The sequence below is a fragment of the Urtica dioica genome, chromosome 4, assembly GCF_054948205.1.
Source record: "Urtica dioica subsp. dioica isolate 48M chromosome 4, U.dioica_male_clone48M_v1_H2, whole genome shotgun sequence".
Taxonomy (NCBI): Eukaryota; Viridiplantae; Streptophyta; class Magnoliopsida; order Rosales; family Urticaceae; genus Urtica; species Urtica dioica.
In genome coordinates, this window is record NC_142759.1 from 26043626 (window position 1) to 26058075 (window position 14450).

Below are 14450 nucleotides of genomic sequence, written 5' to 3' on the forward strand. Positions count from 1 at the left end.
TCAATCATATTTTGTGTTCTTAAGTCTTTAGGTGTTGAGTTTTCAAATTTTGACATTGTGACATTTACAAATGAATTATGTATTATAGTGGTTATTTATTTAACTTTTTATATTACATAAGAACTATCCTCAACAACCAATCATTAATAGTATTTTGAAAGGACAAGATCAGCGATCGAATCTTACTTTACCTATATAAAAAAATTAAATAATTGCTTTTTTTCTCTTATTTTTATTTTATTTTTAGCCTAAAATTATATGAATAATTATATTTGACCCTCATAAAAAATAAATTTCTACCTTTGAAATTTTTTAAAGTTTATATTTTCATTAAATATGCTAAACTTGAGTATGCACCCCTTGAATTGAAATGATGGCTCCGTGCCATTGTTCTAAAACACATGTTGAAAGTGTGCACATAATGAGCAAACATGTTTATACTATGAAGTTACATATTCTAGTAGTGTATCTAAGATGAAACACAACAATCGCAAATAGTCGTGTATGTCTAGAGGTGTTAATATTAGAATTAAACACGATCTGTCGTGTCTGATACAAAAGTTATCAAAATATTATTTCACAGTGGGATTTGCTACTTCTTTTTTATTTTATTTTTTTTCTTTTTTTTTATTTAATTTTTATTTTTATAAATTTTGGCAAAATAAAACGCGACTTCTCGCATCTATTATAAAATTTGGGATTTTAGATGCAAAGTCGTGTATAAAACTCCTTTTTGTCTTAGTAATATGGCCTAACCTAAATTTTTTCGTGCATATTGTATTTAGATGCACTACGACTACGAGCATATTGATCGATAACTTATCTATATTATATTTTAATAGAATGTTCCAAACAAATTCAAATAAAAAAAAATTAATTCTTCCGCTATTTACGATGGAAATTAATATTTAAATAGACTAATGACTTTTGATAAAAAAAAAAAAAAACAAGAGACTAATGACTTGGTTAAGCTGGTCGTGCTGTCTATGCCAGAAGGCATGAGTTTACAAAATGTAAAAAAACCTTGAGGCTTAAAAGTTAGGGTAATTTAGCAAAATAGCCAACTCAAACCTTTAAAATTGCTAAATAGCCAAGGTTTTGTAAATACTAAGTAAATAGCCATTCCGATGACGGCCCAATAATAGGTTTTTTTATTTCCGAAAATTGCCCATGAGCGTTTGAATTTTGAATTACTAATTTGAATTTTCGGATGAAATTTATTCCCGAAATTTTTGGAATTGTATTTCCTGATATAAATGTGAACAGGATTTAGTCTATTAATGATCATTTTATTTTAGGAATTAAATGGACGTGGCAGTTGTAATTTTTTTGTTTCTTTTTATATATTATTTCTTATATTTTTCGTCCAGATTTATATTGCATTCTTGATTTCTGTAGGGATCAGTAAACTAATGTAAATAATGTTGGTTGAGTGTTCATTTACATTTGCGTCGATAGGTTATTTACCCAGATTTACATAAGTCATGTTTCAGTTTAACCAATAACATCAAAATATATAGGTCTTAGTAATGACAAAGTTTACTCATATATATGTTTCTTTGGATTAACGAAGAATCCAAAGTACCAAAAGAGTTAGCAAACATTAATCTCAAAATACACATCATTAAGTAATAGAATAAATTTTGAAATCCTGATGGTGAATTAAAAAGCAAGATAAACGGTTTAGACATCGTCGATGTTGAGTGAGAAACTAGGCTGGCTGCTTGGATTCTCATCAACCTGCTTTGTTACTTTCTTCTTCGTGACATATGGTGAATGTAGCATTGCTGGTTTCTTTATAACGCGTTTTGGTCTCTCATTGATGGCAAGCTTCACTGCAACTGGTTCGCCGTTCTTCTTGAGATGTAAATATGTGTAAATAAAGAAAAGGTCAAAAAACTTAGACTGGGTGATATTTACTCAGATTTACTGCAAAATATGTCGACTACTATTATTTTCTTCTAACATCCAAACTCAGCAGTAAATATGTGTAAATAAATATTTGATCCAAAAAACTTAGACTATCCAATATTTACTCAGATTTACTGCAAAATATATCGACAACTATTATTTTCTTCTAACATCCAAACTCAGCAGTAAATATGTGTAAATAAATATTTGGTCCAAATAACTTAGACTATCCAATATTAACTCAGATTTACTGCAAAATATGTCGACTCCAATTTTTTCTTCTAACATCCAAACACCCAATTTTCTAAACGCATTCACAGTGGTATATCGAAAAAAGTAACACACTGATACATGATTTCATTTTACTGCGCATCAAGATATAGATATAACACATCAAGATTTATACATCAAACCCGTTCCAACAACATTTAAACATTCAAAAGGATTTACAATAAACATATTGTAATCACTGAAGAACATGCATTATGTTTTTAAATCACAATAGTCGGTTCCCCCAAATTTCGTTGTCATGAATAGGGTTATGTGTAAATGTTAGGATTATAGACCAATAATGCACGGACTCATAATACATAGGGAGAGGAATGTTCAATACCGTATATTTTCATAATCGATTCCAAAAAAGAACAATTTTTTCATAGTTTAATATGTAAATCGAGGTTGAATATTAGTAAATAAGAGTTCCAATTGCCAAAAAATCACACATGCATACCTGTTAGAGCCGGAGAGAGGAGGTGGTCTGAAAAATCGTTCCAGTTCGTCGGTTGTCGCCAATGGAGTTCCTGTTCGTCGGAGAGAGGAGATGTTTTGAAAATATTTTTGAGATAGATTTTTTCTTAATGGCAGATTGAATATTGGTGGAGAGATAATCGGTAATTAATTGCAGTTATTATTCCTCGATTCTCGTTTACACGTTACCTCTTTTTTTTTTTTTTTTTTTTTAAGTCAACCATATGCTTATGGGCGGGAAAGCTTGGGCTTTTTAGTAAATGCAGATGTGTCTTAAATGATATCTGACTATTTACTTAGTATTTACAAAACTTTGGCTATTTAGCAATGTTAAAGGTTTGATTTGACTATTTTGCAAAATAATTCTTTGTTTTGTGCTTATAAGTTATTGTTTACAATTTGTGTTCGAATGTTTAATATAATCAATAATATGATTTCTAAGTTAAGATTGAAATATATATAATAGTAATAAAAAAGAAATGTAAATAATGTAGGATCACTATCAATTATATTAAATAATGTAGGATCACTATCAGTTATATCGAGTCTCCCCCTATAAATAGGAACAATAGAGAGTTGTGAAATGCACACTCAATACTTAGACTACTACCTTGTGAACAGAGATGGGATCTAATCCTTTAGCTTTTGTAGTTCTTTCCCTAGTCCTGGTAATCATTCTTTCACTCAATTTTTAAATCTGTATGTTTACAGTATCCTCTGTTTTACATTAATGATATTACTTTTGCGATTCTTATTATTCTAGAATATTTGTGTTCATATATATCGTTCCACTTCCTACTTCATTCTGTTTTCCGGTTTTGCTTTTCGTTCTAAAGAACTCTCAGACCCTTGACCTACCTTGAACCTCGTTTACTAGTGTATAACTCAATATAAATCTCAATACACAGGAAACTGTATATGTGTGCTTGCCTTAAATATATGTGTGTGAATTCCATTAATAATTATTTTATGAAATACTATCCTTTATAATGAAAGATGTAATTTATTTACCTTAATTTTAATAGGTTTGTTCGCTGGAACTCACGTGCCTCAATTTATTCCCTAAAAAACCTAATAAACTATAAACTTCAAAACAAAATTTTTAAAGGGAAAATATCTATCTATATCCATTGAGTTTAATATTAATTTACTTTTGTGTGTGTGTGTGTGTGTGTGTGTTTTTTTTTTTTTTTTTGTTTTTTTTTTATATCAGAATAGGCGTAGTAAGACTATGAAATTACAATTACGATATTAAAGTACGAAAACGATATCAAAACTACCCAATGCGTACAATTTTACGTTACCAAAAAAATATGATTTATATGCAATGAAAAAAATATAATCATGAGTATTAAAAAAACTCAAGGACAATTTAAAGAATGGTGATGTAGCTAAATAGTCAATTTAAAGCGATGAATTTGCAAAATAACCAAAGTTTATTTTCATTTAGTGAAATAGCCAAAATGTGCAGCAATCTGGTTTCAATAACCAACGTTTCACATTCTTTAAATGATAAAGCACACATATACAGCAATCTGGTTTCACATATTTTTACCCCAAGATTAATTTATTTGAAAGTGATAAGTTGTTTATAATAATCGTTAAAAAAATTAATCTTAGTTGTCAATTTTTTTTTTAAAACGTAGATTTGATTACTTTGCTGAAAATTTGAAACTTCGGCTAATTTACTAATCAATAAGTTTTAAATGTCTATTTTGTACGATTTTTCCATTAAATAACATAAATAAAAATTCTGAAAATATGTGAAGTAAATTGAAAGAACAGTCGTATACAATCCGTAATATGTGTTAATAAAGATACGTAAGTTTTTTCCATAATAAATAAATCGAAATATATATATATATATATATAGGTAAGTTTAGACTTTAGACATGCTTTTTTTTTTTTTTTTTTTTTTTAACAAGGTAAGTTTAGACTTAAAGATAAAATTACCAGAGAATTAAAAAAAAAACCAACTTAAACGTTTGACATTGCTAAATAACCAACGTTTAGTAAATTTTAAGTAAATAGCCAACGTTTGGTATATGAAAGTGACTATTTATCTAAGATTTACGTGTAAATTAATAGCCATATTCAGACGTAAATCTTAGATAAATAATCAACGTTTAGTATATGAAAGTGGCTGCTATTTACGTCTGAAAATGGCTATTTATCTAAGATACTAAACGTTGGCTATTTAATAATGTCAAACGTTTAACTTGTTTATTTTCCTAATGAACCTGGAATTATATATCCATTATGCGTCTTTGATGTTCACTATTGTATAAAGATCAATACAATATTATAGTAATCTGATTAGTTCACGGGCCAATTTATTTTGAAACCCGCATCTTCAATTTTGTTTGCGATAAATAAATTAAGAAAAAATCTATATTTTCTTCTAATTTCTAGCTAGTTTGAAAAAAATGTAAATTTGAAAGATAGTAACAATGCTTTATTTTACGGTGGTTACAGTCAAGTTCAATACACACAAAAAAATAATACTAATTTGTGCGGTTGCCGATGTAGCTTGGGAGTAACATTGTGGAATCCAGAGAGTTAGCTATGGTTGAATATTGGAGAAAGGCCATGAAAGACGAGGTGATTCCAGAGGTCCTCGACGAACTTATCCAACACGTCAAAACCAAACCAGAATCATCTTCACAAGACTTTGTTATAGAGAAGATGACACAATCATCACCTCGTGGCAAATCCCCTTCTATTCCTAACACTGCAAATGTTCCGTTTTATCGGTATGGGCAGCAGGGAGCAGATAAAGACGCTGCTAATGTTAGAGCTCCATTCTATAACTATGGGCCTCAAGAAATCGATAAGGATGATGCTAATGTCGGAGTCCCCTTCTACCATTATGGGCCGAGGGGAGCCAACAAAGATACTACTTTTAATGTCGAAGCCCCCTTCTATAATTATGGGTCGAGCCGAGCCAACAAGGATGTTGCTAATGTTGAGGCCCACTTCTACAATTATGGGCCGAGGGAAGATATCAAGGATGTTGCTAATGTCGAGGCCCAATTTTACAGTTATGGGCGGAGGGGAGCCAACAAGGATGCTGGTAATATCGAGGCGCCCTTCTACAACTATGGGCCGAGGGGAGGCAACAATGATGCTGCTAATGTCGAGGCCCCCTTTTACCATTATGGGCCGAGGGGAGGCAACAATGATGCTGCTAATGTCGAGGCCCCCTTTTACACTTATGGGCCGAGGGGAGCCAATAAGGATGCTGCTAATGTCGAGGCCACCTTCTACAATTATGGGCCGAGGGGAGGCAACAATGATGCTGCTAATGTCGAGGCCCCTTTCTACCATTATGGGCCGAGGGGAGGCAACAAGGATGCTGCTAATGTCGAGGTCCCCTTTTACAGTTATGGGCCGAGGGGAGCCAATAAGGATGCTGCTAATATCGAGGCCCCCTTTTACACTTATGGGCCGAGGGGAGCCAATAAGGATGCTGCTAATGTCGAGGGCCCCTTCTACAATTATGGGCCGATGGGAGGCAACAAGGATGCTGCTAATGTCGAGGCCCCCTTTTACAATTATGGGCCGATGGGAGGTAACAATGATGTTGCTAATGTCGAGGCCCCCTTTTACACTTACGGGCCGATGGGAGACAACAAGGATGCTGCTAATGTCGCCGCTCCCTTCTACCATTATGGGCCAATGGGAGGAAACAAATATGCTGCTAATGTCAAGGTCCCCTTTTACAATTATGGGCCGAGGGGAGGCAATAATGGTGTTGCTAATGTCGAGGCTCCCTTTTACAATTATGGGCCGAGAGGAGCCAACAACGATGCTGCTAATGTTGCGGCTCCCTTCTACAATTATGGACCGAGAGGAGGCAACAAGGATGCTGCTAATGTCGAGGCCCCCTTCTACCATTATGGACCGAGAGGAGGCAACAAGGATGCTGCTAATGTCAAGGGTCCCTTTTACAATTATGGGCCGAGGGGAGGGAACAATAATATTGCTAATATCGAGGGCCCCTTCTATTCTTATGGACTAAACAGAGACGTTATAATGCCTGCCGATGGCAACAAACCTGCTGCTGTTGATGCCACTGAGGCTGTCTCCAAGGCTTGAAGCTTTATGCACTTTTATTTCATGCAACTGGAACCAATTACATAAATAAATAAATCAATAAAGCTTTTGCTTTGTTGACCTGGTGAATTGTTGCTTTAAGAAACTTTGAACTGGTAATTTTAATTATTTGGTGTGTAATTGTTGTGCCGGGCGAATCACGTATGTACAATAGTGTGGTGATTAGGTCCCACAAATCTAAGTTGGTGTATTTGCCTTAATTAATAGTAATCCCTCTCTTTTTCTTCCTCTTTCTCTGATATACATGTGTTTAACAATTTCAAACATGCGCATGACTCGGTGTAGAAATTCGTAATCAGACTTAGTCATGTACCTAGTCATCATGTAGTTAGTCATATAGCTAAAATATCTCTCATTTAGATTAGATAGAATAAATCTTGTTGTTAGAGTTATATTCCTATTTTTATGTATTGTTAGTTATATCTGTAACTATTTAATAGCCAATAATTATCATTCTAAATTACATGGTATTAGAGCGGTAGGTTTTTTAGCGAAGAAAAAATGCCAGATCCTGTGCAAAACACTATCAGCCAAAAATCTTCATCCTCAATCACTCTAGCCAACCACATGGAGACATCTCAGTGAACCATCCTTTCCTCTATGCTCATCACTGAGCATAGACTAAATGGACAGAACTTTCAGGAATGGTCTGAATCAGTAAAACTTGCAATTGACGGGAGATGAAAACTAAGGTATCTAATTGGCGAGGTGAAGAAATTGAAGGAAAAACAAGGAAGGCTATATAAAGTCTAGAGAATGGAGGACTCACTAGTCATCCCATGGCTCCTCTATTCAATGGAATCATTGATAGCGAAGCCCTACATGTTCATGAATTAGAAGGTGAAAAATCTTTGGGATTCAATCCGCGTTACTCCGATCTGGAAAACTAATCATATATCTTCAAATTGAAAACCAAGTTACGCCAGTCTAGGCAAGGAGGTAGAGAAGTGACAATATACTACAATAAGATGGTGTTGTTAGGGTTTTGAATCCCTAAAAAATAATCCTAATTCAATTCAAGAGAAACCAAACCATAGATCTTAATAGCGAAAGCGTACCTGAATCCATGGATTGCAAACACCAAGAGTTTGATGGTCTTCTGATTGCAGTTTGCCTGAGTCTGGAGAATTCTTGTTGATGGGGATACAAGAAAATTATCGTACGTACTGCAATCAGGGACCTACCCTGTTATTAATAACTGCCAGGCAGTTACTAATAACTATTGCTTATTTCTAATTTGGCCCCTCATCAAATTAGATTAGCACTTATGGTAGCCACATAATAACTTCATGACAAATATGTCCTTAAGTCACAAACTTTATTCTAAATTAGACCACATCAATTTTGACTTAATTAATAATGACCCAACACATTTATTTAATGACATTAGTAGTCCCAAAATTATTCTAACAATCTCCCACTGGACTATGCATGTATAAAATAAATGTATCAACCTTAGCGCGCAGAAAATGTTTGTCATTATCATGATGTGACATATTACAATCTCGTCCATCAATTACATCAATATAGGATCAAAGTTGTTTTCGTTGTATCAATCACAACTAAACACGTCAATGGTCACATACATCAATATAATCAAATGACATAGATCAATCATGAATATGTGGTAGATAAAATTATATGCAAGGTGATCTATTCATATCAATTTCATCCGATCCTACTTTAAAGAGATCAAACTTTATCCTGAATATGCAAAATGTAATAAACTAATACCATAAATCTGATCAGAAACAATAAATATGTGTGTTTACAAACAACACAAGCAAACATAAAACACACAACATAAATAAAACAAATAAACAAACTCCCACCGAATCTAGATATCCTGAAGCTCTACAACACCCATATGAGAAGTGTGTTCGTGAAAGACCTTCGGTGGTAGACCCTTTGTAAGAGGGTCCGCTATCATGGAGTTTGTTCCTAAATGCTCTATGTAAATCTGTCCACTTTGCACTATTTCCTTAACAACTAAGAACTTGATGTCGATATGTTTCAACTTTGTCGAGCTCCTGTTGTTGTTGGAATACATTACGGCTGATTTATTGTCACAATATAACTTAAGCGGCCTTTCAATTCCTTCCATAATACGCAGCCCCGTGACAAAATTCCTCAGCCATATACCGTGGTTGGATGCCTCATAACATGCTACGAATTCTGCTGCCATGGTGGATGAAGTAATAAGAGTCTGTTTTGCACTCTTCCATGATATAGCTCCACCACCCAACAAATAGACATAGCCTGATGTGGATCTCCTACTATCTTGGCATCCCGCAAAATCGGAGTCAGAATAACCAATGATCTCCAAATGGTCTGACCTCCTATATGTGAGCATGTGATCTTTTGTTCTTTTCAAGTACCTCATGACTCGTTTGGCTGCTTTCCAATGATCCATACCTGGATTGTTTAAGTATCTGCCTAAAACTCCAACAATATACGCAATATCCGAACGCGTACAAACCTGAGCATACATAGGACTCCCAATTGCCGAAGCATAGGGAACCTTTCCATTGCTTGAATCTCAAGAATTCCTTTAGGACATTGATTGAGACTGAATTTGTCTCCTTTAGCGACAGGGGTGTCTCCTGGTTTACAATCATACATGCCAAATCTTTTGAGCACTTTATCGATGTAGCTCTTTTGTGATAATCCAAGTACACCTCGAGAACGGTCTCGGTAAATATGGATTCCTAATACAAAAGAGGCATCACCAAGATCTTTCATCTCAAAATGATTCGATAGAAATTTCTTGGTTTCATGCAACATGCATTTATCGTTAGTGGCAAGTAGTATGTCATCGACATATAAAACCTGGAACATATGTTTAGTTCCATTGAACTTGTGATACACACAATCATCAACAACATTGCTTTCAAAACCATACGAGAGAATCACTTGATGAAATTTGTGGTACCATTGACGGGAAGCTTGCTTTAGTCCATAAATGGATTTTGTCAATTTGCAAACCATCTTCTTTGGGTCTCCCAACACAAAGTTTTCAGGTTGCACCATATATATTGTTTCTTCAATGTCTCCATTGAGAAACGCCGTCTTGACATCCATTTGATGGAGTTCCATATCAAAATGTGCAACAAGTGCCATGATTGTCCGAAAAGAGTCCTTTGATGAAACCGGAGAAAAGGTCTCTTTAAAGTCAATCCCTTCCTTTTGAGTATAACCTTTTGCTACAAGACGAGCCTTATACCTCTCCACATTACCCTTCGAATCCCTTTTGGTTTTAAAAATCCATTTGCAACCAATAGGTTTCTTTCCTTCAGGCAATGGGACAAGTTCCCAAACTTTATTGTCTTGCATAGACTTATACTCTTCATTCATCGCTTCAATCCACTTTACAGAGTTTGTATCATTCATGGCATTTTGGAAGTTGACAGGGTCATCTTCCATCACACCACAACCATCCTCATTTTCGAGAAGAAAAACTATGTAATCATATGGTATAGCATTTCTCCTTTCTCTTGTGGATCGCCGCAAAGGCACTTGATCTTGAGGTTGTTCAGTTTGAACCTCAGGTGGTTGAATGACAATGTCTTGTTGCTCTTGATTGATGACATGAACAGAATCCTGAACATTATCAAAAGTAACTGGAATAGGAATCAAACTTTCCTCAATAGGAATTGTTGAGTCCGAATCCTCCTGAAAGACAAAGTCTTTTTCTTTATTTCTCCCACCAAACTCAATATCCTCAAAGAACGTTGCAGTTCCCGTCTCAAAGATTGTCTTACTTTAGGATCATAAAACTTATACCCCCTTGATCGCTCAGGGTACCCAATAAAGTAGCTGCTTACTGTTTTGGTATCCAATTTCTTTTCACTCGGCCTATAAGGCCTTGCTTCAGCAGGACAACCCCAAATATGAAAATGCTTTAAACTAGGCTTTCGCCCGGTCCAAAGCTCATAAGGTGTTTTGATAGCGGCTTTAGTTGGTACCCTATTTAAAATGTAGGCTGCGGTCTTCAATGCCTCTCCCCAGAGTGATTCTAGTAAGGTTGAATGACTAATCATACTCCTTACCATATCCATAAGAGTCCGGTTTCATCTTTCAGCAACACCGTTCATTCTGGGCGACCCAGGCATAGTGTACTGTGGGACGATACCACACTCATCTAGGTATCTGGCAAAGGGTCCCAGACGTTGTTCACCTGAGCCGTCATATCTACCATAGTACTCACCACCACGGTCAGATTTGACTTTCTTTATCATTTTGTTGAGTTGGTTTTCAACTTCGGCTTTAAATGATTTGAACACGTCCAATACTTGGGACTTTTCATGAATAAGAAAAATGTATGCATATCTTGAATAGTCGTCTAAGAATGATACAAAATATTGTTGACCATTCCAAGAAGGAGTAGGAAATGGTCCACAAATGTCCGTATGTATCAACTCTAAGACGTCTGTTTCCCTTAATGCACCAATTTTCTTCTTTATAGTCTGTTTTCCTTTGATACATGCAACACATACATCAAAGTCCGAAAAATCAATTTGATCCAAAATTCCTTCGGAAACAAGCCTTTCAATTCTATTTCTAGAAATGTGACCTAATCGCTTGTGCCATAAAGAACTTGAATTCTCATTTCTTAATTTGCGCTTAGTACCACGTGATTCCACATTCAAGGTTTCATCATAAGAAGCAACAGTTTCAAGCATATAAAGATTGTCATAAATAAGAAGTGAACCGGTCCCAACAACTTTAGAATTAATAGATAAACTGAACACACTGTCTTGAAATGAACAACAATATCCTAATTTGTCCAAATAAGAAACAGAAACCAAATTTCGTCTAAAAGACGGTACAACAAAAGTATCTATTAAATCCAAATAATAACCAGTACTTAATAACAATCTAAAATGCCCAATTGCTTCCACATCTACCGACTTGCCATCACCAACATAGATGCGTCTTTCGGCATCACTTGGCCTTCGGTAGCTCAGGCAACCCTGCATCAAAACACTTATGTTAGAAGCAGCACCGGAATCTAACCACCAAGTGTTTCTAGGTACTGAAGCCAAATTAACCTCAGAACCGACTAAAGCAAGGAATGTACCTTTCTTCTGACGCCATATGCGATACTTAGGACATTCCTTCTTCTCGTGTCCAAGCTTCTTGCAAAAGAAACAACCCTCTGGAAGCTCCTGTTGGGCTTGTTTCTTTAGTGCCGGACCTTTATCTTTAGCAGCCTCATTTTTCCTCTTGAGATTCTTACTTTTAGAGGTACTTGCCAAATGAGCACTTTCAGTCTTATCTTGCTTCAATCTTTCCTCCTCTTGAACACAAAATGAAATGAGCTCGTTAAGAGACCATTTCTCTTTCTGGCAGTTATAACTGACCTGAAATTGACTGAATTTAGGAAGGAGAGATATAAGGACCAAATGGACAAGTAAGTCATCCGATAACTCAAGTTTGAGTCCTTTCAGCTTTGAAGCAACATGAGACATTTCCATAATGTACTCCCTTATGTTTTCATTGCCCTTGAACTTCATTGAAATAAGCTTCTTTAAAAGAGTGCTCGTTTCAGCCTTATCGCTCTTTTCAAAGCGCTTTTCGATTTCGGCAAGAAAATCTTTGGCATTGGTGATCTGTTCAGACACCGCACCCCTAAAAGCTTCAGGTATGCCGCGCTTGATGATCATAAGACTCATTCGGTTAGAACGGTCTCACTTCTCATAGATCCGTCTATCATCGGCGGAACTAGCATCCGTAAGAGAAGCCGGCTTATCCATTCTAAGCGATAAGTCAAGATCCATGCAGCCAAGAACAATCATCATGTTTTCTTTCCAATCCTTAAAGTTGTTACCATTAAGGACCGGAACCGAATCGAGATTAGCAGATACAGTAGCAACAGCTGAAATAGAACAATACAATCACATAAACATATATACACAAACATTTAACCTTAATAAGCAATAAAATTCAAATAATGGTAAATCCCATCTCAAGATACCTAATGCACCATCAATATCAAGTCTTTGGACAATAATATTAACTGCTAATGGTAATCTTGTTGTAATGATCAAACACTAACAATAAGGCTCGTAAAAAATTAACCTATCTTTGGATCGATCAATCATTCACAAGTAAAACTTTACTATTGTTACATCTTTATCATCACAAATATGTATATGTAATTTGGCCAGTCACTAATCTTCGTTTGGGCCGACTAGTATCCGCATAAATTAACACATACACAACATCTAAAATTTTTCATAAATAATCTAGACAAGAGAGGTCATATTGGCGACATTTTTGTTTCGACTCTTTATTAGGAATAATAGACCAAGAATTATTTATAATAACCATATATTTGAATTACCAAAAGTTTTAAATGTGTATATAACAATCTGTAGCTTTTGAAACTTTAATATGAACATGAATGAACCTCATGATACATAAAAGAGTCTTGCTGTACGTACGTGATGCCTAACTAAAGAAAAAAAAATCAAATCTATTGATATTGATTTAATCTTATATATAAAAGCACTGAAAGTTATTAATGTCATATACGACAAAAGACTAATATTGAACTTGAAAAACAAAAGTAATACTGTCACTTTAACATTCAAAAGCAATTAATAAAAACAATGATAGTCGCATGTAGCTATAACCACACAAACAGTTAAATTCCACTAAAAACACATGCGACACAGTTTAAAGGCATAAAACTGAATCTTTTGATTTATCGCAAATAACCAAACACGTATATCGCAAGTCAAACAGCATTTAATATGCACTGATGATAATATACAACAAAACCGAATGTCATGAATGATACCAATCAAAGAGAAACCAGAGTAATCAATATTCAGAATTGTGCAATAAAACCACCGAACCGCACAGCAAAACTATAACCGACAATAGACATATTCCAGGTAATCACAAACGACGACTACGAAAACCAATATCGGCAATTTCTCATGAATTAAATTAGGAACGCTCTGATACCAATTGTTAGGGTTTTGAATCCCTAAAAAATAATCCTAATTCAATTCAAGAGAAACCAAACCATAGATCTTAATAGCGAAAGCGTACCTGAATCCATGGATTGCAAACACCAAGAGTTGGATGGTCTTCTGATTGCAGTTTGCCTGAGTCTGGAGAATTCTTGTTGATGGGGATACAAGAAAATTATCTTACGTACTGCAATCAGGGACCTACCCTGTTATTAATAACTGCCAGGCAGTTACTAATAACTATTGCTTATTTCTAATTTGGCCCCTCATCAAATTAGATTAGCACTTATGGTAGCCACATAATAACTTCATGACAAATATGTCCTTAAGTCACAAACTTTATTCTAAATTAGACCACATCAATTTTGACTTAATTAATAATGACCCAACACATTTATTTAATGACATTAGTAGTCCCAAAATTATTCTAACAGGTGTCACTGTTGCTAGGATTAAACCAGTGCCATAATGATATGTTGCTAGGATTAAACCAGTGCCATAATGATATGTGGGAAAACGCAATTGACTATGCACGACAACGAAAACGTAAGAAAACAATAGTGTTTATATGTTTCTTGCAGTTGTGAACAGAGATCTTGATGAAATAAAGGGAAGGATTATTGGGAGACGCCCACTTCCCTCGATCCGTGAAGTTTTCTTTGTGGTTCGGTTGGAGCAAAACAGAAGGAAGAT

General features: G+C 35.0%; 2 protein-coding genes across 2 annotated transcripts; one reads left to right on the plus strand and one right to left on the minus strand.

Annotated features, from left to right (window-relative positions):
* Positions 1 to 3221: 3221 nt before the first annotated feature.
* Positions 3222 to 7000, plus strand: LOC149401398 (uncharacterized). Its single transcript, XM_089612891.1, has 2 exons — positions 3222 to 3326; positions 5188 to 7000. The coding sequence occupies exons 1-2, from the start codon at positions 3282 to 3284 to the stop codon at positions 6754 to 6756; spliced, it is 1614 nt and encodes a 537-aa protein (XP_089469017.1). The 5' UTR covers positions 3222 to 3281; the 3' UTR covers positions 6757 to 7000.
* Positions 7001 to 11718: 4718 nt separating this feature from the next.
* LOC149401399 (uncharacterized) lies at positions 11719 to 12454 on the minus strand. The gene is made up of 2 exons (XM_089613366.1): positions 11855 to 12454; positions 11719 to 11747 (listed from the first exon to the last, which is right to left on the minus strand). Exons 1-2 carry the CDS (start codon positions 12447 to 12449, stop codon positions 11719 to 11721), a joined length of 624 nt encoding a protein of 207 aa, XP_089469492.1. The 5' UTR covers positions 12450 to 12454.
* Positions 12455 to 14450: the final 1996 nt, after the last annotated feature.